The following is a 24,624-nucleotide window of genomic DNA, read 5'->3' as shown; positions in this document are numbered from 1 at the left end:
TAAAAAAAAAATAGTTGACTGACAGGAGAAAAAAGAGGCTAACAATATTTTGAGCCAACAAGGGCAGACCATTTGAGCGACAGTGATTAACTTTTTAATTAAAAAACAAATTTTTCCCCCTCAAAGTCGTATTTTGGTAAACCACCTCACCTTCTGCTTTCCCCTCAATTTCGGTTTACTGATGGGAGAAAGTGATGTTTTAAAATGTTGAAAATGAACCAGATAAATAAAAACATGTATGTTGACTCAAACTGGAAGGGAAAGTGCAAACATAAAATAGTTGTGTTGGACTAATAAGGACCACACCCCCATTCTTAGTTTTGTTTTTAATTTAAAAATACTTATAAATAATATAGATATACTATGTGGTAACATATTTTATATGTAATTTGTACTATATATTTACATTGTTTTTAATTTAAAAGTTCAAATTTTATACAATGTCTGTCTTGACAGAATGAACTCGAATAGCTTTTTTGGGTTTAATATTTAAAATTATATTTTAAATTTTCATCCTCATGTGTATCAGTTAAGATTCTTTAGCTGCAAGCAACAGAAACTAACTGGTTAAACAAGAAGAGAATGTATTGAAAGAGTATGGGAGGGAGTATAGGACCTGTAGGGAGGCCTTAAGAAGCAGGAAGCAGGCAGCCTCTAACAGCATCCTCTCCACTGAACCTAAGGTCCTGCCACTGGAGAAAGTGAACATGAGCCAACCATTTGTGTTTTCTGTCCTTGGGTGTAAGAGGCAATATCCTTGCAGAATAAGATTTTTGCTTGGCAAAAGATGTGCCATGCTAGCATGTCCTGAGCTGATGAACTGAAGAGGGAGTTGAGAGGAATCTCCCAGGTCCCCTCCATGTCCACGTAGGTGAGCAGAACACGATGAGGACCCCAACGCACCAATGCAGCCCTCAGCAGCAGGCAGAGAATCACCCCCAAAAGAGATAATACTGATGGAAAGGCCCAATGTCCACTAAATTGTAGATTTGTTCTCACCACTGAATGAGAAGTTTGTGAAACATGAACTGTCTTCTAGTAGTGTTTTAGATGGACGCCCACACATCTTTCCTCATCGTTATCAAGGACCAGTGAAGACATGCTTTGGGTATGACATTTTGGTGTGATGTTTTATGTAACTTGATATAATACCTACACTCAAATTACATGAATCAAGTCCAATCCTCCTTTAAACGTACCCCGTGTCCATTACCAATGCCTAGTACTGTGTCTAGATCCATTTCATCCCAGCCACTCCCTCTCCTTTTCTCCTCCTTCACGTGGCCCACACAGCTTTCGCTGAAACATGTTCTATATTAATGGTGTAACCTAAGCTGTGTATATGCGCACACACGTTTTCTTCCATACTTCTACTATCCCTGACTTTGACAATTACCAGACCTGTCTTTTCAGGCAGACTCCTGGGAGTGATTTGCAGAACCAGGGGGCTAATCTGGCTCAGACTGCCCGGGACGGGCTGAAGCGACCTAAAAGACCCTTTATTGACCTCCTCACAAACTTTTCTCATTATACCTTCATTATAATATGAAAATCTCCTCCTAGGGGTGGAGATTTCCCACCATTTTTAAACATGCGATGTATGTATAGGCATGTTTGCTAATTGCATAGGTGCAAGAATGTCCCCACCCATACATGTGATGACGAAGGTTACCTTGTGTTTATGTAGGATTTCCAAAGACACATGCAATCCTTTGTTTGGGGACGCACTGCTCTGGGAGCAATCCCCAGTGTGTTCCTTGCTTGCTGGCTTGCAATAAAGTTCATTCCCATAAAATCTTCTTGGAGTTGTCTTTTGGCTGGCAACTACTGAATAATTAGACCCAATTTGGGTCTGGTAACAATAGAGATTGCATAAAAATGAAAAGGGAAGGGAACCCACATGTTTAAGAAATACTAGTTAAATCAAATCTACAAGTCAAAGTTCATCTAGATAGCCAATAGACCGTTCTACTCCATTTTGAAGATCTTACTTTACGATCCTTAAAAATAACCATTAAACAACATATTCTAGGACATGAATTCCACGTGGATTTTTAAGACACAAGTGGTTTAACTGCACTTATCTTTATAGAGGTGAGAGCGTGAAAAATTTTATTAGCATTCAGTTTTAAAAGCATTATACCCGTGATACACCAAAATATAGGAGTGCTGCTTCTTAAAGAAGTTACCCTTTAGGGTTTGGTCCTTGGTTTTAGAAGTTGTGGAGCTTTGGTAGTTTTATTTTAAGTGCTTTATGCATTCATGATCTTAGTCCATGGATTGTAATATTGGTCCACTTTCTTCTTCCTTCAGGGGAGAAAAGACACTATTATACCTCCAGGCTCTCAATACATTATTACCACCCCATTAACTCCTTAATATCTGCAGTGGATTATTATTTGCTCTAAATTAGTCTCAGGGTTCCCTCAGAGAATAATTTGAAGGAGGGAAGCATGAAATATTTCTTGAGATGGATTTTAAATGCAGTTTTTTGGAATGTGTGATAAAACATACATATCAGAAAAATTAACATCTTTGATCACTTTTAAGTGGACAGTTCAGTGGCATTAAATACATTCACATGGCTGTGCAACCACATCATCCATCTCCAGAACTTTTTCATCTTTCCAAACCAAAACTCTGTATCCATTAAAAAACCCCATTCCATTCTGCCTCTCAGCCACTGGAAACCAACACTCTACTTTCTGCCTCTATGAGTTTGACTGCTCTAGATCCCTCATGTAAGTGGAATCATACAGTATTTGTACTTTTATGTCTGGCTTTTTATTAATTAATTTATTTAAACCTTTATTATTGAGAATATTACAGAAGTCCCCCCCCCTTTTTTTTTCTCCCATTGACCCCCTCCATCTGGTTCCTGCCCTGCCCCAGGCCTTTACCACCCTACTGTCTGTATCCATGGTAATGCATATATGCATATAAGTTCTTTGGTTAATCTCTTCCTGGTCCCTCTCTCCCCTTCCCTCTGAGTTTCATTGGTCTATTCCATGTTTCCATGCCTCTGGTTCTATTTTATTCATTAGCTAATGTTGTTCATTAGATTTCTTGTTCATTTATCTTGATTTTTAGATTTAGTTGTTGATAGATATGCACTTATTGCACTTTATTGTTCATATGTTTGATCTTTTATTAGTCTCCTCCTCCCCTTCTTCCCCATCTCCTTCTTCTTTAAGAAGACCCTTTAACATTTCATGAACTACTTGTTTGGTGGTGATGAATTCCTTTAGATTTTCCTTGTCTGGGAAGCTCTTTATCTGGCCTTCAATTCTAAATGATAGCTTTGCTGGATAGAGTAATCTTGGTTGTAGGTCCTTGCTTTTCATCACTTTGAATATTTCTTGCCACTCCCTTCTGGCCTGCAAAGTTTCTGTTGCAAAATCAGCTGGAAGTATTATAGGAGCTCCCTTGTAGGTAACTGCTTTTCTCTTGCTTTTTTTTTTTAAATGTTTTATTGGTTTTTTTACAGAGAGGAAGGGAGAGGGATAGAGAGTTAGAAACATCGATCAGCTACCTCCTGCATACCCCCTACTGGGGATGTGCCCACAACCAAGGTACATGCCCTTGACTGGAATCAAACCTGGGACCCTTCAGTCCGCAGACGGATACTGAGCCAAACCAGTTAGGGCTCTTTTGCTGCTTTTTAAGAGTTTCTTTTTAACCTTTTGAATTTATTTTTTTAATTAATTTTTTATTGTTTAAAGTATTACATATGTCTCCTTTTCCTCTCATCGACCCCTCCCTGGCCACTCCCACCCCCTAGGACAAACCTTTTGCATTTTAATTATGAAGTGTCTTAGTATGGCTCCTCTTGTTTGGGACTCTCTGTGCTTCCTGGACATGTATGTCTATTTCTTTCACCAGGTAAAGGAAGTTTTCTGTCATTTTTTCTAATAGGTTTTTGATTTCTTGCTCTCTCTCTTCTCCTTCTGTACCCCCATGATGTGAATGCTGGTATGTTTGTAGTTGTCTGAGAGGCTCCTTATATTATCTTCATATTGTTGGATTCTTTTTTTTTACTGTTCTGTCTGGGTGTTTTTTTCCTTTCTTATATTCCAAATTCTTGATTGGTTTCTCAACATCCTCTACTCTACTGTTGATCCCCTGAAAATTATTCTTTCAGTTAGTGTACGTTTCATTTCTGACTGGTCCCTTTTTATATTGTTGATGTGCTCACTAAGCTCCTTGAAGTTTTCATTAAGTTCCTTGAGCATCCTATAAGCATTGTTTTGAACTCTGTATCTGGCATTTTTCTTGCTTCCATTTCATTTAGCTCTTTTTCTGGAGATTTCTCCTGTTTTTGTTTTTTTTTCATTTGTGAATTGTTTGTCTCCACATTTTGGCTGCTTCCCTGTGTTTGTTTCTATGTATTGGGTAGATTTGCTATGTCTCCTGGACTTCGTAGAGTCACCTTGTGTAGTAGGTGTACTTTAGGGCCCACTGGCCTCCCACGTCACCTGAGCTGGGCACTCCTTTGTGAATTGGTGCAACCCTGTGTGAGCTGTGTGCACTGTCCTATTGTAGTTGAGCTTTGATTTATGTTGGCATCACTGGGAGGGGTTGACCCTCAGGTCAATCAGTTGCAAGGATTAGTTGCAACTACAGCTGAAGAGCTATGTGCAGGAGATGCCCCTACGGAACAGGACTTGCTTCAGTGGGGTTTTGGTGCTCATTGAATCCCCCCCTTGAGTGTGTCACTCATGAAGGTGGTAGAGTTGTAATTGGCATGGTTGAAGTTAACCACTGGGTGCATTGGCTCTGGGGCCTCCCAGGAGGTGCAAAGTCAGCCTCCGCCTGTGCCCTGCCTGGAACCACCCAGCATGAGCTACAGTGCTCTGCAGATGGCTGCTACTTGTGTTGAGCTTGGAGGTGTTCAGGAGAGGCCAAACTGTAAACCAGCATGGGCTACTGCTAATGTTAGACCTGGGGCCACTTATTGATAGGTAGGGGGCACATTGATGCTGGCTACTGCTTGTTTGAGAGATTTTAGGAATGTCCAAAGCATGAGGCAAAAGAAGCCAGTTATATGGAAAAGCCACTGGAAATGGCTTGGATAAAATTGCAAGTAGGGAGGGACAGAGTCTCAGGGAATCACCAGGGCAGGGTGAAAAGTGTGAACCAGGTTGATGGAGATTTACATATGGCAAAGACTGTCAGCTCTGTGGCAGGGAGGTCTCAGCAAAGGAACACTGGCCTCTGCCAGCACTTCTGTCTGGGAGAAAGCTGCTCCTCCAGCTCTTTCCCTGATTCCAGACAGGTTAGTTCCTTCCTGAGGTTCCTTTCAAGCTGCTGCCCCAGTCTGGAGCTCAGAGGAAGTTCAAGTAAGCCCATGTGTGGGCCCTTTAAGAGGAATTGCCTGGGACTCTCACATTCTCAGTGTCACTCAGCCACAATCCCCGTTGGTTTTTACAACTTGAAGTTGTGGGGGCTTGTCTTCCTGGCACTGGAACTCTGGGCTGGAGGCCTGGTGTGGGGCAGGGACCCCCTTGCTCCTCAGAGAAACCTCCATAGCCAAGATATCCCTTCCAATTTTAAACTGCCACATGTGGGGGTGAGATCAGCTGGTTCTGCAATTCCACCCCTCCTACCAGTCTCAATGTGCTTCTTTTTAAATTCCCTAGTTGTAAGACGTTAGTTCAGCTAGATTTCATGTGGTTCTGAATGGTGGTTGTTCTGTATTTCAGTTTAAATTCTGATGTGGTTGTGGGAGGCAGTAAGTACCAAGTTTACCTATGCCACCATCTTGACCTGGAAGCCTGTCTGGCTTATTTTTAAATGAAGTTTTGATACACAGGATACTAGCTTTACTGTGAGTAAGGATACAATGGGTGTAGCTCATCGAATCCCCCCCTGCCCCCCTTGAGTGTGTCACTCATGAAGGGGTAGAGTTGTAATTGGCCTGAACAGAAGTATTTGAACTGGAGCCCTTAGATGAGTCCTATGGATACAAACCCTATTTAAGGGACAAGTCTCCTAATTACAAGCTTTTCATAAAAGCTTCAAATTCAAAAGATGCTAATCATTGTTCTGGGTCTTCTCTGCTTTGAGAGCATCCTCTTGGTTCCAAACCAAGATTAGCTGCCTCTGGTTAGCACCAACCACCACCATGGTCATATTTATTGTAATGCTCTGATTTTGCTGACGAATCTAGTCTGACACCTAACAGAGTATCACTCACTCTGTTAACTCCTAGCCCCATGCTTACCTGGCCACTTAGGAACTTTGAGCTCACCTTCCTCACATAAAAATATCTAATAAAAATGCAAATCAACACTACAATTGGATACTACTTCACACACATTAGAATGGCTATGATAAAAATAAAAAGAAATAAGTATTGGTAAGATGCTGAGAAATGGGAACCCTTGTGCACTGCCAGTAGGAATGTAAATGGTATTTCCACTATTGATAACAGTAGATTATTCATAAAAAAATTAAAAATAGAATTGCCAAATGATCCAGCAACTCCACTTCAGGGTTTATACCCCAAAGAATGGGAAGCAGGAACTTTGAACAGATATTTGTACTTTCATGCTCATAGCAACAGTATTCACAATAGCCAGAAAGTTAAATAACTCGTGTCCATCGATAGATAAATGGATAAACAGAATGTGGTATATCCATACACTGGGATATTCTCTGGTCTTAAAAAAGAAGACATTTTGACATACTACAACATGGATGTACCTTGAGGACATTATCCTAAGTGAAATAAGCCAATCATAAAAGGATGCATACTATATGATTGCACTTAAATGAAGTACTTAGAGTAGTCAAACAGAGACAGTAAATATAATGGTGGTGCCCAGCTGGTGTGGCTTAGTGGTTGAACATCAACCTACGAACCAGGAGGTCAGTGTTCGATTCCTGGTCAGGGCACATGCCTGGGTTGCGGGCTCAATCCCCAGTAGGGGGTATGCAGGAGGCAGCTGATCAATGATTCTCTCTCATTATTGATGTTTCTATCTCTCTCTCCCTTTTCCTTCCTCTCTGAAATCAACAAAATATATTAAAAAAAAATAAAAATGGAAGTAGTCTGGAAAGTAAAATGGTGGCTACCAGGGCCTGTGGAATGGGGAATGGATACAAAGTTTGGTTTGGAAAGATAAACAAGTTCTGAGATGGACAGTGGTGATAGTTGCACAGTAATGTGAATATACTTTATGCCACCAGCTGTTCACTTAAGAATGGTTAAAATGCTAAATTTTACGTTATGCATATTTTACCACAATAAAAAAAAGTTTTAAAAATATGTCTAATGTTATCTGATCATTATTCCTGGCTCCTGCAGAAAACTTAGAAGTCTTTTGTAGAGTTCATCCCCAAACACCCTATTCTAGAAAGAGACAAAGATGCAGTAAACAGCAAATGGTTTTTCAAAAGCTGGGGCCTGCCTTAGTTGTCTGCATTTTTTCAATAAAGAGCCACTTTAACATCATATCCCTTCCTGTACTACTGCCCTCCCTGCAAAAGAGTCAAGTGGGAAAAAAAAGTAATATTGGAAACCAGAGGTTAACAGGACAAACTTCTAAGGGATTAGAGCAGTTTCTAGGAGCCAGAAAGCTGCTACTCAAAGGCAGCCCCTACACCACGGCTAAGTCCCGAGAGGGGCCCACCTGTCTGATCACCCACCTTCCAGCGGGAGCACAGGCACCTGCCAGGTGATCACCTGTGAGGTGGCCTGACAGGAGGTACGGACACTACTTTATACTTGGAGTCACCTACCTCAGAGAAGTACTTCTCAATAATGTGCATAGCAGTCAGGGAAACGTGACGGTTCTCATGAAATTGCAAGGTTTTGATTCTATCAACCCCACCAGGTTCCTCGATCAGAAGACACAGGTATTCCTTCTTAGAAAGCTTCTCTGCTGCCTGGGGGCAATAGGAGCGAAAGTGAGGCCTGGGCAGAAGCCTGGGGACAGGGAGCCTCACCAGTGGAACCCGACCAAAGGCTCCCTGTCCCAGAACGGGCAGTCGCAGCTTCACTTTTCCCAAAGTGATTTCAACTTGCACGCTCTTCCTCCACTTTGGATATTTATGTGATACAAATGTGTGTGTGTGTGTGTGTGTGTGTGTATAGGTTTTTCTTCATTGCAAAAATACAATATTTCTTTTGCTAAATATGCTGTCATCCATAAACAAATCACGACCACTATTCAGTAGACATCCTCTTCTAATGGAAATTGTTTTAATATAGAACATTTAAGTGTGCTATGTAAATACAGAGGTTCTGGCCCTGCACTCCCTGAAAGCCTTGAAAGATAAGACAAGAGACCCTCAGTAACAAGAGCCCCCACAGCAAGTAATGAAGTTCCTGGAAACAAAGAACACGAGGGGATCTAACCCAAATGCTGGTCGCTGGATTTACCACCCAGGGCTCTTCATTCACTCACACATGTGTACTCATATGATGGGCGAGGCACACAGAACGGAGACACAGACGTGATTTAGAGAAGGCCTTTGTAACCAACTCATGCTATCAGGAGGGACAAGTACACAAAGGCTATGGTGTAGAAAGTTTAATTTAGTAAATGATCAGAGGTTTAAATTAGAGCAGATGTACACAGGATGCTTGAAAAGTAACACGAGTCCTTCATGAGCAATACTGTGCCGGGTCAACCATAGGGTAACGGCACTCCCAAAAGAAGGAACATCGGGGACAACGTTTTGAAGGAATAAGGGCTGCATGTTATGAGAAGAGGGAATAATAGTTCAGCTAAACAGCATATCAGGATGTGGAGGAAGATGAAAAACTTGGCTGTCATATCTGGAAGGGCTCTACTTGTTATTTTGTGAGCAGTAATAAAATAACCTCCTCTGGGTCAAGTTAATTCATTAGGCCACCTCATTTACCTGATGACAGTTTGCACTGTATGTCTAAGCCTCCATGCCCTCTCGTCCTATGAGTCAGTAGATTTGAGTAAAGAAAGTAGGGCAGGAATCAACATGCTAGATTGGCTTCAGAAAGAAAACGGGGCTGTGGGCAGCAGGAGCCCTGGCCGAGCATTTTGGACCTGAACAGTAAATGCCCCAAAGTTACTTCAAAGAACCTCAACTGCATCTGCTGCCTATTTGAACTTTTTCCTGTCTCGTCTTGACCTTTCTAACCTACTGCCCCCACGGCCTTTGTCTGATCCAGGGGGTGCACAGGTCCACCAGATGGGATTTGCCCAGACTCTTCTGAGGAAAAAATCCCAAATATTTAAACGAAGCAGACGAAGTTAAACTTCTATATCCCAAATATGCTTTTACAGATTTGTTATGTCCAGCTTCGTCTATTGGCTGTCAAGTCTCTACTCTTTGTTTGTGTGACTTGCTCAAGTCTTAGTGTCTAGCTGGGCTGTGTTTCAAATCTGTTCTTGACTCAGGTCAGTTCTTTCCAAGACAGTTACATGAAAAGAGTGCTTCGAGTGAGTTTTCAAAAGGGGTTCCCTCGTGTTACTTTGAAACTTTCCAAATGGCTTAGTTGTATATAAAAAGACCGTAACCAAGATGGTCCCAGGTGACCCCTGCCTCCTGGTGTTTATGCCCTTGTGTTAGTGTGAGTGTTAAACAGGGCGGACGTGTGTAACCAATAAGATGTTGTTGAAATGACCTCCTTTAAAGATCCTAAATATATGAGGCTCCACCTTGCTTCCTTAGATCCCTTGCTCCAGAGGAAGCCGGCTGCCATCATGCAAGGACACCCAGGCAGTCCCCGGGAGAGGTTCGTGTGGTGAGAATAACCTGGCAGGCACGTGAGTGCGCCATCTTGGAAGCTGAGCCTCAGCCCCTGTCAAACGTTCGGATGAGATTGAAGCCCCCAAATGACATCTTGAACCTCCTTAGAGACCCTGAGCCAGAACCATTCAGCTAAGCTGCTCCCCGATTCCTAACCCCATAAATTACGTGAGATAATAAATGTTTGTCTTAAGTCACTAAGGGGTAATTTGTTATGTAGCAATACAGAACCAAGACAAATAGTATAAAAATAGTGTCTTACCTTACCTTTCTTTCAGAAATAAGACTTTTCTAGAATTCTAATTCAAGGCTTTTCAGTCTATTTTCCCAGTCATATAGTCGAATATAAAAGGAATTCTAGTCTGGCCTCTTAACATATATCCCTGCTAATTTATTGCTGCTCCTTCAAATATCTTATGTTTTAGTCTTCTTTTTTAAAAAATATATCTTATTACATTTTTTTACAGAGACGAAAGGAGAGAGATAGAGAGTTAGAAACATCGATCAGCTGCCTCCTGCACACCTCCTACTGGGCATGTGCCCGCAACCAAGGTACATGCCCTTGACCGGAATTGAACCTGGGACTTTTCAGTCCACAGGCTGAAGCTCTATCCACTGAGCCAAACCAGGTAGGGCTGTTTTAGTCTTCTAAAAGAGTCAGCCATGGGGCTCACTGACTATTTTTTCCCTCCTTCAAGCCTTTGATTGGTTTCCCCTCTCACTCAGATAAGTCAAAGTTCTCACAGACCTTATGTGAGCTGGCCCCTAGGTGCCCTGAGCCTAATCTCCCACCACTTTCCATCCATTCACTCTGCTCTGGCCATACCACCTTCCTTGCTCTTTCTAGAATGTTCTTCCCAGATAGCCATAAGACCCACTCACTTCTCTGAGGCCTTTGCTCAAAAGTTATTCCTCAGAGAAGTTTCTCCTGACTACTGAATAGAAGAGATCACCTTCCCCTCCTCACTCTGAGCTATGGGTGACTACCTCTTTGTCAGATAGATTTACCTCTAACTCCCTACCTGATGTGTCTGTTCCCCTCCCCACTGCTACATAAGCTCTGTGCCAGCAAGGACGTTCACCTGCCACATCCTGAGCATCGATAACAGTGCTGGGCACAAGACACTCATTTGAGAAAATGAAGATAATACCTTCTTTGATAGGCCTCTGGTTATTATTATCCATAGAATGTGTGCACAGAGGGAGGAGATAGGGGAGTTGGGGAGAAAGAGAGTCCTACTTGGGTTTTAAGAATGAAATGAAATGTCTTAAGTTTGGAGACTGCTACTGAGAAACCAACCTGTCCAGAACAGCTCACCTGGAGGAGAAAAGAGATGATGTCAAGGATGATGACAACAAATTTGGCATCTGGGATGGTGAGCAGGTTCACCAGTGGCTCCAAGACTCCAGAATAGGCCAGGTGGATCAGCTGGTGCACGGTGCCCCCGTTTGTGAAGTTAGCCATCACCCAGAGAGCCTCCTTCTGGACTTTAAACTCTCCCTGCAGAAAGAGAACATTTACATTCCTTAAAGATCCTGAAGAACTTAAATATAGGGATGCTAACTTGGTTCAGTTTCTAGGTAGGTTGGGGACAGCCCGGACTATCTGTGCAATTTAGAGAGAACACCTTGGGGACTTGAAGTCAAGAAGGAGGCAGGTAGATTCATATGGGGTTTTAGAGGGAGGTCCTAAGTTCAAACAGACTCAGTTCATTAACTCAGATTATGGGAAAAACAGAAACAACATCAACCAATCCAGGTAATCAACATAGATTAGGAATTACGCTTGGAATTTTACGTTTTAGGGGCCTATGTTTACATTTCTTGTCTTTTTGCCCTAGTGAAAATCTGGATAAGAAGCTCCATAGCTACAAAGCTAAGCACACAGATGTGATCTTAAGTGACTGAGACAGCTCAGAGGTTACCGAGGAAGGCCACTGAAATATCACTCAATGCATCCTTGCATTTATAAAAGGCATTTGACCCAGAGATATGGGAGTAATTGATCATGGATCCTACTGCCCCTGGGCAGGAGACATTATTTTGTGGCCGGGAGAAACTGTCACCACAGTTTAAAACAAAAATAAAAAAGCCAAACAGCTTATGGCTCCAAGCAAGTTATAGTTCAAAAGGCACAGTTTGAACTGAGATTACTTCTTGATTCATGACTGAATGTTTCTGAATAAAATACATACAGATTCACAGTAGAACACAAGATAGGAAGTGTCTAATTGACTGGAAGATGCTATGATTTGGGTTGCACACCTGGCCTAGCTTTTAATACTTAATGAAAACCTGAGAACCAACCATCCAACCTCAGAGCAGAAACACATAAGCAGAAAAACACAGCTTTTCCATTAAAAGGTGGCAAAAAGAAATGCTGATGATAGTAGTTGTCCTTGGGAAGGGAAGAGGGAATCAGGAGGAAAGAGGAAGGCTTATTGTATTTCTCCTTTTAGATTTGGATTTTCTGTGTATATTACCACTTTAATCAATGTGATTGTGTGCCGAAAAGGCCACCATTCTCCAGTGCATAATATCAGTATAACTGGATATGGTTTTCCTCCTGAAAGAGAACAAAACCTCTTTTGGCAAGTAGAGAGTAGATGGCACATTCTTTTAACACTATTTGCCAGCTCAAAATTTTTCTGGATATTTGAGCTGTGGGCCACCTTTTCATTACACAACGCTTGTTTAGACTTCTAAATTTTCCATGGGTTGTCCAAACAGGATGCACCTTCCTTTTTTTTTTTTAAGGGAGAGCTGGGGTACTAATGTTTCATAGTTTTGTTGTGGTCTCAATTAATTTGCTTCAGGGCCTGTGTCTGAGTTACTGAAGGAGTTCAATACCGGGCCGGTTGGAAAGTGGCCTTTTGCCGTCGACACAGAGCGTCCCACTCACACTTTTCAGCAGAGCCGACACGGCCGGCAGGACGTTGCAGTCGATCAGCTGCTGGATGTGCTCCTGTGGCCCGGCGGCCACGTTGCTCAGGGTCCAGGCTGCCTCCTTCTGGATGGAGGACTTGGGGCACAGCAGGAGCTGGGGCAGCACGCTCAGTATTCCCGCCTCAATGGCCAGCTGGGTCTGGTGGTCGGTCCCCGTGACGATGTTCCCCACAGTGCGGAGAGAGGGGGTCTGGAAGAACAAGGCCAGAAGTGTAACCGAGTATTGCAAACTTATCACAGTGGAAGTGACAGTCACACAAGATCTGTGCCCTCCCAAACGTTAGTCGTGCTTTGCTGATGGCTCTCTGGAAGCCTGGGGACAACGGTGATACCCATGACCCTTATTCATTTGGCACATGGATGGCTGCTTCTATAGCTTGAAGGTACTTGCCAGCTTCCCAGCAGTGGTGGCTCAAGTGGGATAGAGGTCAAGGGATGCCTGTATCAAGAAATGATGCTCTCCCTTTTATATCCCTACATCGGGGAAACTGCTAAGTTGATTGTAGTGTTTATAACGTAATTATGTCCACTGAATTTATAGTTAGCACCAGGGTCAAGTTTCTGTTGTACACATTATTGGAGCCAGTGAGATCCCAATGGCACTTTTTGATATATTCACAACCCCTTCTCAATAACTCTGACGGTTCCCAGGATGGGTCTATGATTGGGCTCCAGACAACTGGCCTTGGAGGGTTGATTTAGGATTTATTTTGGTTTTCTCGCATTTTAGTGAGAGAGAACAGTTATAGAATTTTCCTAGGCTATTATGCTGGGTATCTGCTACTCAAGTGAGACATAGAAGTAGTGCTATAGGCCAATCACAGCCTTGCCAAGCCTGGCAATTTGCCCCGAAGCTCCCAGGATAAGCGACTTCTTATAGATATTCTCTTTGTATCCGCCATGCTACCAGCATTACCCTCAAACTAACCTTGACATCTGAGGAATACTATGCTAATCTCAAAGCAGATGATCATTAAGGCTGCATAATACATAGTATTAGGCATAGAAATCAGAAGGGGCACCCACCTTTTAAATGACATTTTCAAGAATATTATGTAAGTGACATGTTGGTTTTACTTACTTTCCACTTATATCTGAAATAGTATTAGAGAACAAACTTGGGAGAGGATAAGAGGAATTTTCTTTTATATTTGAGTAAGCAATTCAAATGTTACATGGGCTTTACATTAATACACACACACACACACACACACACACACACACACACACACACTCTGTATCAGCCAACTTGTTAACGTCTACCCACATAGACCACTAGAAGGAAAGTCCACAAAAGGGTAGTTCACTGGGTGAAGGAATCATAGTCAATTTTAATTTGGTGCTCTCTATATTTCTAGTTGTCAGATTAACAAAAAAATATATGTTACTGAATACCCACTAGGATTTTGGGTCAAAACAGATTCAAGTGTTTGGCTAGAGAATATCAGAGACCAGGGAAATGCCTTGTTCTGGGTAAAGGATTAGAGCTGAGTGTGGAAACCAGGGGGTGAGGAAAGAGTAGAACTTGCTAAAGTAAATACGACTCGGAAGGCCCATAGAGAGACAGACAAGACTGGGGCATTTACCAAGATATTGAGTTCTGAGCTGGTCATGAGCTGAACCAGTCTGGGCAGCACCCCCATGTCAACCACTTGGCCAATGCGCTCGATGCAGCTCTCGGTGAGGTAGGACAGAGCCCAGCAGGTGTCAGAGAGCACCTCGTTGTCTTGGTGCTGCAGGAGCTGGGAGAGGACGGGCAACATTTGCTCCACGGCTTTTTTGCAGGGGTACGGGTTGTTTCGGCACAGGTTGGACAGGGTCCATGTGATGTTCCGCAGAAATGTAATCTGTAACAAGAGACTGCTTCTAGCATCAGGTGCAAAGAAGAAAAACTGCAAATGGCAGTGTGTCCTTGCCATCATTGATCACTAGTATTATTGACCAGCATGAACCAAAGAATTTGAGCTGCAAACAACAATTTGTTCTAGGTAGTGATGTATATATAGGGTGTCCTCAAACTTGTATATACACATTTTGAGTAATTATAAAGGCAGTGTTTATGAAAATACATTTCATTTTCAAAATTGAGATATCAGCTGTTGAAGTATCTATACACACACCCTGTATACTAGGGACAGAGAGAATGAGCTTTTTGCTTCCTATTCAAATGTTAGATGGATATTTCCTTACATTTTTCAAAATATCCTTCCCCTCGACTCAACTGATGACCTAATTTCATTTTTCACTGGCAAGACAAAGAGGTTTCTTATTCTTCCCACCAGTCAATAACCAACATGTCATAACCACATTTCCGATCTTCTATTCGAGGATTAGTCTTCCCTACCTTGCCTCTGAATTCCATCACTTTTCACCTTTAAAGATTCTGTCCCCAGCATCACCTCTCTCTCCTGGATCACTCCCCCAGCACAGAACACCCTGTGACCTTCACCCCTTACCCTTGGCACCTCTGCAGCCATCACCTCACTTCTGTTTTCCAGAGTCTATCCTCAAGGAGGCATCTGTGTTCACTCTCTACGGCGTGCTTCCCATCTGCGCTTCTCCTCCTCCTAGTCTGTTTCTGACCCTGCTTCTCTATGGTTGTGACGAAATCATCTTCCAAGTCTCTAACCCCATAGCTGCTTCTTCACTGTCCCTCTCCGTTGTGTTTAGTCGTTTCTGGCATCTGTGACACCAAACCTGGGTGTTAGTTTTTTTTTTTTTTAAATTGCTAAATGGGATGCTTCTCCTCAATTTTGCTGGCCGGTGCTGCCCGACTTCTGAATGTCAGAGACCCTAGAACCCGGTTCTGGACTCTCCTCACACTCCAGGCCAGGGATTGGCAACATTTTCTGTCAAGGGCCAGACAGTAAAGACAGTAAACATTTTCAGCTCTGTGGGCCCAGGGGCTCTGTTACAACTAGTCAACGTGGTACTTGTAACATCATAAGAGACACAGGAAATTGCGTGTGAGTGAATGGGCATGGCTGTGCTCCAGTAAAACTCTATTTACAAAAGCAAGCAGCTGACCCCTGCTCTTGATCTTGCCCAGCTGGATGACATGTGTCTACGAGTATCTAGACCCGCATATCCACCTACCTGACGTTGCTGCAATGGTGCCTCTCAATCACTTTAACTTAATGTGGACAACTAAGACTCTGGTCTTTCTCCCTCCATCGTCCCCATTTCTCTAAGAGGACAGTCATCTAAAATAACCTAACCCTGAACCCAGGGCATCCTTGCTTCTTTCTCTCACTTCCATGTCCAACATAGCAGCATCCCAGGTCCATCTGCTTCACCATCTCCCTGGGCTACGACCCTCCAACAAGCAGCCAGAAAGGTCTTTTCTGAAAGATCGGACCACTTTGTTTCCTGCCTTGAAATCCTCCAAAGGCTCCCCTTTGCCAGCAGGATGATGTCTAGGTCCCTTGCCCTACCTTCATATTGCAATACTTTCTTCTTGCAAATTCCCTTGGTCATGCCAGCCTTTTTTCTGGTTCAACCATGTCAGGCTTTTATCCAACCTTGAGGGCCGAGTGTATATTCCCTCAGTTTTGGAAGCTATTTTCTCTTCATTTAAAAATGATTTTCTATTGATTTTTAGAGAGACAGGAAGGGAGAGGGAGAAAGAAACATCAATGTGAAAGTAGAACATCGGTTGGCTGCCTCCTGCACACCACCACTTGGATAGATGCTTGCAACTCGTGCATGCGTCCTGACCAGGATTCAAACAGCAGCCCTTCAGTGTATGTGATGACACCCAACCAACTGAGCCACACTGGCCAGGGTTTCTCTTCATTTTTGTTTGAGACAAAGTTAAAATCCAAATTTAATTTCTTTCATTGATTTTTTACAGAGAGGAAGGGAAAGGGATAGAGAGTTAAAAACATCGATGAGAGAGAAACATAGATCAGCTGCCTCCTGCACAGCCCCGACTGGGGATGTGCCCACAACCTAGGTACATGCCCTTGACCAGAATCGAACCTGGGACCCTTCAGTCCGCAGGCCGACGCTCTATCCACTGACCCAAACCGGTCAGGGCCAAATATAATTTTTAATCCAGGGACTCCTCTATTGTTGCCACATCAATCCACTTTTTAAAAAAGATTCTCACCTGAGGAAATGTTTATTGATTAGAGAGAGAGGAAGGGAGAGGGAGAGGGAGGGGAAGAGGGGAAAGACAGATTGATATGAGAAATATTGATCCATTGCCTCGTGCATGCGCCCTGACAGTGGATTGAACCTGCAATCTAGGTATGTGCCCTGACCAGGAGTAGAACCCACAACCTTTTTGATATTTGGGACGAGGTTCCAATCAAGTGAGCCACCTGGCCAGGGCACCACATCAATTGACTTTGACTCTAATCTTCAAACCTAAACTTTATTACCTAGGAACAGAATGGTAAGCCACTAATTCAGTTTGTGCTCCTTGAAGAGTAGAGTTTAGTCATCTAATTTTGCAAGATTGTAAACTGATAAAAATCTTAATTTTTTTTCCACTGCTTTCAAAAGAAAGATCAGCACTACTGCCTGCTGAGGACAAATTTGGATTCTTACCCAACATGATATTCAGTTCTAGGCCTTCTTTTTAATCACCATCATAAGGGGCCAGGCATTGATTTGGAAATACTTCCTCAATTTCCCAATTTTGGGAACTTGTTACCAGCTAGGTTTTCTAATTGAAAGACACTCACTGGTGTGGTTGATGATATCAGGGCCAGTAGATGTGGGATGGCATTACTCGAGATAACAGAGTCTCTGAATTCTGCGCCATCACCTACAAATAGATAAGGACAGGACATTCAAAGAGAGAACAAAGAGAATCCTGGGATAGGTGACTAATTTTTCAAAGTCTGTGCAAAGGGTAAGAGGCCATTCCTAGGTTGGGCAAGTAGAGAATGCAGTCATGAACTTGATCCTGAGTCTTTAACTTGTTGGTTGGGTGGCTAGGCCTGGTGTGAAAGCAGGTCCCACACAGCAGCAAATGCCGTAAGTAGTCCGTGGATGCATAAAGAAGCCAGCCAACTGGGCCCAGGCAGTGCTCTCTAAATGCGAATATAATTTCATAGCATGGTTCTCAGGAAGACCAAGGCCATTGCAGACCAAGTTGTCTTCCCAGAAGATTCTGGCATAGGGCAGTAACTTCCAGATGTGACTCAGAACAAAGTTTGGGAGATGCACAGGTGACTGTCGTGACTTTGGCTAGAATACCGTATTTCTGGACCGTAGAAGTCTCAATTTGTAATTCTTTAAACATCAGGCAAGGCATTAGTTATATTATACCACCCAATTTTGCCTGTTCCTTATTGAACCAGTCAAAATGAGAGACAAAGTCTCTGCAATAGGTGCTTTACTTCTGCAAGCATTTCAAAAGCAGATTTTATATTTGGTGCTTGCTAATCCCAATATCTGAAGTCCATGGAGGTGTAATGATAATGATGGTTTCTGCTAACTCAGTCACGGTGGGTTGTTGACTCTCTGAACTTGAAATTGCTAATATTTGGCTGATCTTACTTTGTCAAAATCCCGAGGGACCCAGTTGAGTTAGTTTCCCCCCAAAAGCATTATATTTCTATTCAGCCAGAAATCAGGGAGCTCCCAACTTTGCAGCATTAACTCCCCAGCTTTTGCTTTCCTGGACCTCACAGGGAATACAGTGTCAAGTTCCAAATCTATAAGGCCAATCTTAGGGTGTTTTCAGGGGAAACTTTTACCCCAAACTTTTGTATGTTCCATTGGCAACTTTCTCTAGAGATAGAATTTTTTTTTAGGGTCTGGATTACATAAGTGTTTGCTAAAACCCCCTGCACTGAATAAGCCGAAAATCTTGTCCTTTGTTCCTGAAGCTACTGAGACCTAAGGGTGTAGGACCTGGTATTGGCAGATGTCCCCAGGTAGCCTGTAGCCTCAGGACATACTGCATTATCTTGTTTCAGCTTCAATTTATGACCTTTGAACTTGACTCTGAATTTTGGAAAAGCCTGTTGTACTTTCACCAGCATTTCTAGGCATTTCTACTTAGAGTATCAAGTCCACAATATTCCCCAAAGAACTCCTATAGCATGCCATACGCCTGGCCCACTATTTTCTGAGTCCCCTGAGGGGAGAGTCTCACCTGCTATATTACCAAGGGCCCACACTGCCTGTTCACACACAATTAGGTTGGGGGAAGACAGGAGCTCAACCAAGGGCTTGACGGCGCCCCCTTCCACAACAGCTCGAGTCTGGTCTGAGGTCCCCGAAGCAATGTTGGTCAGAGCCCACGCTGCCTCAAACTGCAAACAGGGATGCAATGATGACGTCAGGAATTCCACCAGCTTTGGAATGATCCCTGCTTCAACAATCCGTTTTAGAGGAGGGTTCTTTTCCCGGGACAGCATTTTCCTTTGCAATGAAAGAGAAAAAAAGGAAAAGCAAGTCACGTGAAGCAGATATGAAGAACCTCCTTTATAGATGTTCCCGGCATTCCTAACTATCGCATGAGACAAACAGCTGGGAAAAGCTATGTGACATCCTAGAGTTTAGCTCATAGCACTTTGCAGTGATGAAGCAACATTTCCCCGTTCAGGTATTATCTACCACGAAGATTCCTGTAGAGGCCAATTTAAATGAAGCAGTTCATCTCTGACAACACTTGTGTATCTTAGGTTGTTCTCAAGGACAGTATAGAGGAGATATTGAGTCTCACTTTTGGATGGACCATCACCTACAAAGCCTTTTCTTACATTCTGTGGGCATTTTTCCAAGAAACCAAACAGGCCATTCGAGCTCATTTCTAACTATGAACCTATAAACAGCAGTGGTCTGGTTGGTGATACCTGGCTGCCTGGGTGGCCTGGAAACATACGATGGGATCTGAGGCATTCACACCACTGATTATTTCTTCCAGCGTGAGCTTGACCTGCAAGGAGACACACATTCAGGTCAGAGTCTCTGCTAAGAGGAACCATGAAGGTCATCTAGTCTAGCCATCTATTTGATTAAAACAGGCTGGCTTTAACAGTAGGTCCCAATCTGCATGCTGGTCTATACTAAGGGAGAGAAGGGTATTTGCTGGTCTCACAGACCTCTGGGATATTCCTCATGCTCTGGGGGTGAGGTGATTCCTATCATCACTTGGATCCCAGAACCTTTTTATAACATGCTAGTGGATGTCTGCAAAAATGACAAAGTAAAGACCTCCAAAAATGGTGTAAGTAGGGGTCAAATTTCATGGCTTTGCATGTGTATATCCAGTTGTCCCCACACCATTTGTTGAAAAGACTATTCTCTCCCCATTGAATGGTCCTAATACCTTGTCAAACTTTGATTGACCATAAATGTGATGGTTTATTGTGGACTCTGCATTCTCTTCCACTGATTTACATGTCTAACATATGTAATAGACGTGATTACTGTAGCTTTGTAGTAGGCAATGGAGTCATAAATATGACATCTAAAGCACATGCAACCTCCCTAGCCAGTTTGGCTCAGTGGATAGAGTGTCGGCCTGAGGACTGAAGGGTCCCAGGTTTGATTTTGGTCAAGGGCACATGTCCGGATTGTGGGCTCAATCCCCAGTAGGGGGCATGCAGGAGGTAGCTAATCAATGATTCTCTCTCATCATTGATGTTTCTACCTCGCCCTCATTCTCCCTCTCTGAAATCAATACAAATACATCAACTAATAGGAATTGTTTAAAAAATAAAGCACATGCAACCAAAGAAAAAAGTAGATAGATTGGAATGTTTCAAAATTAAAAACTTTTATGCTTCAAGGATCCTATCAAAAGTGAAAAGATGACTCATAAAATAGGATGAAATATTTGCAAATCTTATACCTGGTAAGGGTGTAGTATCCAGAATATATAAAGAACTTTTACAACTCAAGAATAAAAGACAAATTACTTGATTTAAAAAAATGGGCAAATGGTTTGAATAGACATTTCTCCAAAGAAAATAAACAAATAGCCAATAAGAACATGAAAAAATGTTCATTAGTCATTAGAAAAACATAAAAATCAGAACAATATAGCCCTTTGCATGCACTTGATGGCTACCATCCCAAAATGGACACTAACAATAGCTGATTAGAATATCAGATTGTACAATGTGCAGCTACTTGGGTAAATAGTGGGCAGCATGTTTCCTATTGCTAATGTAAAAATCGCCACAAATTTAGTGGCTTAAAACAACACAAACTTATTCTCTCACGATTCTGGAGGTCAGAAGTTCATTATCAGTTTCACTGGATTAAAGTCATGGTGATGGCAGGACTGGTTCCTCTGGGAGCCTATGAGGGGAGAATCTATTTTCTTGCTCTTCAGCTTCTAGTAGGGCTGCTGTGTTCCTTGGCTTGTGACTTGTGCCTCCATCTTCAAAGCCTAGCACACCAATCTCTGCTTCTGTCATCATATCACCTTCTGCTCTGACTTGTCTTCATCCTTCGTGTTTTAAGGATTGATGTGATTACATTGGACACACCAGAGAATCAAGGGTAATCTCCCCGTCTCAAGATCCTTAGTTTAATCCTGTCTACAAAGTCCCTTCATCATATAAAGTATGATGGGGATGAGGAGATGGGGGCATTTGGGGGTAGGCATTATTCAGCTTACCACAGGCAGTTCCCCGAAGAGTGAAACATAGAGTGACCATATGGCCCAGTAATTCTTCCCCTGGGTATGTGCCCAAGAGAACTGAAAACCTGTTCACATAAAAACTTGCACACAAATGTTTATAGCAGCACTATTCATAACAGCCAAAATGTGGAAATAGCTCAAATGCCCACCAAGCAATAAATGGATAAACCAAATGTGGTATATCCATCCAATGAAATACTATTCAGCCAGAGAAGGAATGAAGGACTGGCACCTGCTACAACATGGCTGACCCCTGAAGACAGTATGCTAAGTGAAAGAAGCCAGGCATGAAAGGCCACATATCCTATGATTCCATTTATATGAAATACCTAGAATAGGTAAATTCAGAGACAGAAAGATTCCTAGTCACCAGAAACTAGAGGGAAGGAGGATTGAGTGACTGCTTATTGTGTATGGGGTTTCTATTTGAGGTGATGAATATGTTCTGAAATTAGCTAGTGGTGATGGTTGTAGAACCTTGTGAATATATGAAAAAAACACTGATTATATACTTAAAAAAGGTGAATTCCATGGTCCATGAATTATATTTTAGTTTTTTTAAAGGCATAGTAATATAGGATAAAAAGGAAAACAACTCTCTCATTTCATAGTTTCATCTCCTTGGATGGGGGACTCCTGGGGACTATTCTAGATAAATGAAGCTAAGTAGAGATATGGTTCAGAGTCCTATGGCAATTCAGAGAATGGTTGCAGCTCCTCTATTTGATGGCCGGTAACACATCATTGAATCCACTTGCCCAGACTGAACCACTCTGCCTCTAAGAGCCCTAAGCTGAGCAGAGTGCAGTGATGACACACACAGTGGCGGATCATAAAAGGCACGTAGATACAAAGGCATGTAGAAACGACACTATTGGGGTTCTAAGGGAAACCTCCTGGTTAGGGCATTCTGGAAAGATCACAAAAAAACCAGTACTGACCTCAAAGTCAATCAAAGTCAACCCAGGATTTGAAATGTGTGGTTTTTGTTGTTGTTTTTGTTCTTAAATCCTCACCCAAGGATATATTTCCATTGATTTTTAGAGAGCGTGAAAGAGAGAGGGAAAGACTGAGAGAAATATCAATGTGAGAGAAACATATAGATTGGTTGCCTCCTGCACGAGCCCCAACCAGGGCCCGGGCCGGGGAGGAGCCTGCAACTGAAGTATGTGCCCTTGACTGGAATTGAACCCGGGACCTTTTAGTCTACAGGCTGACGCTCTATCCACTGAGCCAAACCAGTAAGGGCTCAACCCAAGATATGTATTGAGCAAGGTTAGGGTGGAAGGAGAAGGGAAGACAGAGGGCAGCATTCAAGTCCTAGGCAAGACTTTACATGTTGAGTAACTAGATGCCTCTGCTGAGAGGTAACCTGCATGACCCCTCATTCCCTGCTTCTGGCTGAGTGACGGCAAGTGAATTTTCAGGTAGAAGCAGCACTTCCCTCCATTAGAATCTAGATCTCAGACTCTCAGCCGCAAAGGTAATGACCCTTAGCTTTCTGACAACACCAGTTTAGCTCTAACCATGATCTCTCCACCCCTTTCCTTCAAGACCCTCAATTAGAGCTTGCAAGTTCTGAACCAAACATTTCAAGCCAGAGTAATTTACCAAGGATGTATTTTATACACAACTGCTCTAAACGCCACATTCCCAACGTACCCCTTTGGTTTCTTCTCCAGAAGCGGAGTCAGAGCAGAGATTGGTGATATTTCTTCTCTTTAAGACCTGCTCATCTTTCTTGGCCTTTCGGAGCTGCACGTTGACTGCTATCCGGTGTTGTCGAATCATCTAGTGAGGGAAAGAAAGAACTGGGGCACTCAGAGCTGGGAAGTCAGGCTGTTACCATGTTAGCCTTTAGGACACACTGAAAGCATCTGATTTCACTTTACAGATTCAGCAGGCTGGAAGAGTTAACATCACAGTTAGTAAATAGCCTCAGCTTGATTGACCTCCTCTGCCGTCTTCTACTACACTGTATCTAAAAGAATAGTCAATCTCCCTCCCACAGTGAAGGGAGATCTCGTATGCCCTTAGCAGACCAGGATTATCAGCTGTAGTGACATCTGAGCAAAGTGTCCCACTGCCCTGAGTCTGAGCATGTCTTCATTGGTGCTGATTAGATTCTGAGGAGCAGGCCTGGGACTCCCAACTATGGGGATCCAGTTGGGCTATGAACAGACTGCCCAGGCCCAGATGTCCCTGGCCATTTCCACTGTTAGGGAATCACTCTCTAGGTCAGTGATGGCAAACCTATGACACTCATTTTTTTGGTCAATTTTTCTTTGTTAAATGGCATTTAAATATATAAAATAAATATCAAAAATATAAGTCTTTGTTTTACTATGGTTGCAAATATCAAGAAATTTCTATATGTGACACGGCACCAGAGTGAAGTTAGGGTTTTTCAAAATGCTGACACGCTGAGCTCAAAAGCCATCACTGCTCTAGGTCATTCAAATATATATTTAAATATATGTTTGTTTTTGATTTAAGAGAGGAAGGGAGAGGGAGAATCATTGATCGGCTGCCTCCTGCACACTCCACACTGAGGACCGAGCCCACACCCGGGCATGTGCCCTAACCAGGAATTGAACTATGATCTCCTGGTTCAAAGGTTGATGCACAACCACTGAGCCATGCCAGCTGAGCTAGGTCATTCAAATCTTAATCCAGTCTCATGAGTTTTACTTGGCCACCAAACTGAGGGAGATTAAAATTTAAAGTAAAAAACAGCCCTTTTCTCATATCAAGAGAAAATCAGGCTTAATAGTATTGAGAATCCTGGAGAAATGATTTAACTTATACAGATGGATGAGTTTTAGGTTGAAGACTTTCTTAATTTAAGAAAATGTACATGTATGTATTAGGTAATCCTTAAACAAGCCTTATAATTCTTGCTGGAGAACAGGGTCCCTGTGGTGTTAGACGACCAGGCAGGAATACCTTCAGGTCCATTGAGTCAATTGTACTGTTGCCCCATCACTAAGTGACCCCTCACTGTGTATTCTCCCTTCTCATCTCTTGGCCCTTCCTGCTGCTTTCCATGTAGAGGGTTCAATTCCTTTGTTCTGATTGGTTTCCTTTAATCTGCACTAATCTTGGAAGCCAGACAGCCATGCTTGTTGGAAAAGGTGTAAGACTGATTTGGCTCTGGATAGTGCCCTAACCAGGTGTCTTCTCCCATCCTCAGCTGCCTGTCAGATTCGTAAGGCATACCCAACCATGTGTGATATCGCAGTGAAAGCACATAGATGTAGGACGCAGAGCTAGAGCCAGAAAACTGAACCTAGAGAAGCTGAATGAGAGTTAGAATTCACACACAG

The 24,624-nt window shown here is 42.8% G+C and overlaps 1 protein-coding gene across 1 annotated transcript; it reads right to left on the bottom strand.

The window, feature by feature from the left end:
• Positions 1 to 2,268: 2,268 nt before the first annotated feature.
• KPNA7 (karyopherin subunit alpha 7) lies at positions 2,269 to 23,089 on the bottom strand. Its single transcript, XM_014457702.1, has 9 exons — positions 22,961 to 23,089; positions 19,500 to 19,582; positions 18,797 to 19,065; positions 17,376 to 17,458; positions 14,271 to 14,531; positions 12,641 to 12,874; positions 11,057 to 11,239; positions 7,744 to 7,890; positions 2,269 to 2,307 (listed from the first exon to the last, which is right to left on the bottom strand). Exons 1-9 carry the CDS (start codon positions 23,087 to 23,089, stop codon positions 2,269 to 2,271), a joined length of 1,428 nt encoding a protein of 475 aa, XP_014313188.1.
• Between the last annotated feature and the right edge of the window lie 1,535 nt (positions 23,090 to 24,624).

Source organism: Myotis lucifugus, unplaced genomic scaffold, assembly GCF_000147115.1.
Source record: "Myotis lucifugus unplaced genomic scaffold, Myoluc2.0 scaffold_1, whole genome shotgun sequence".
NCBI classification, from domain to species: domain Eukaryota; kingdom Metazoa; phylum Chordata; class Mammalia; order Chiroptera; family Vespertilionidae; genus Myotis; species Myotis lucifugus.
Note: the sequence above shows the minus strand (reverse complement) of the source record. Positions and strands in the feature narration are given on the sequence as shown.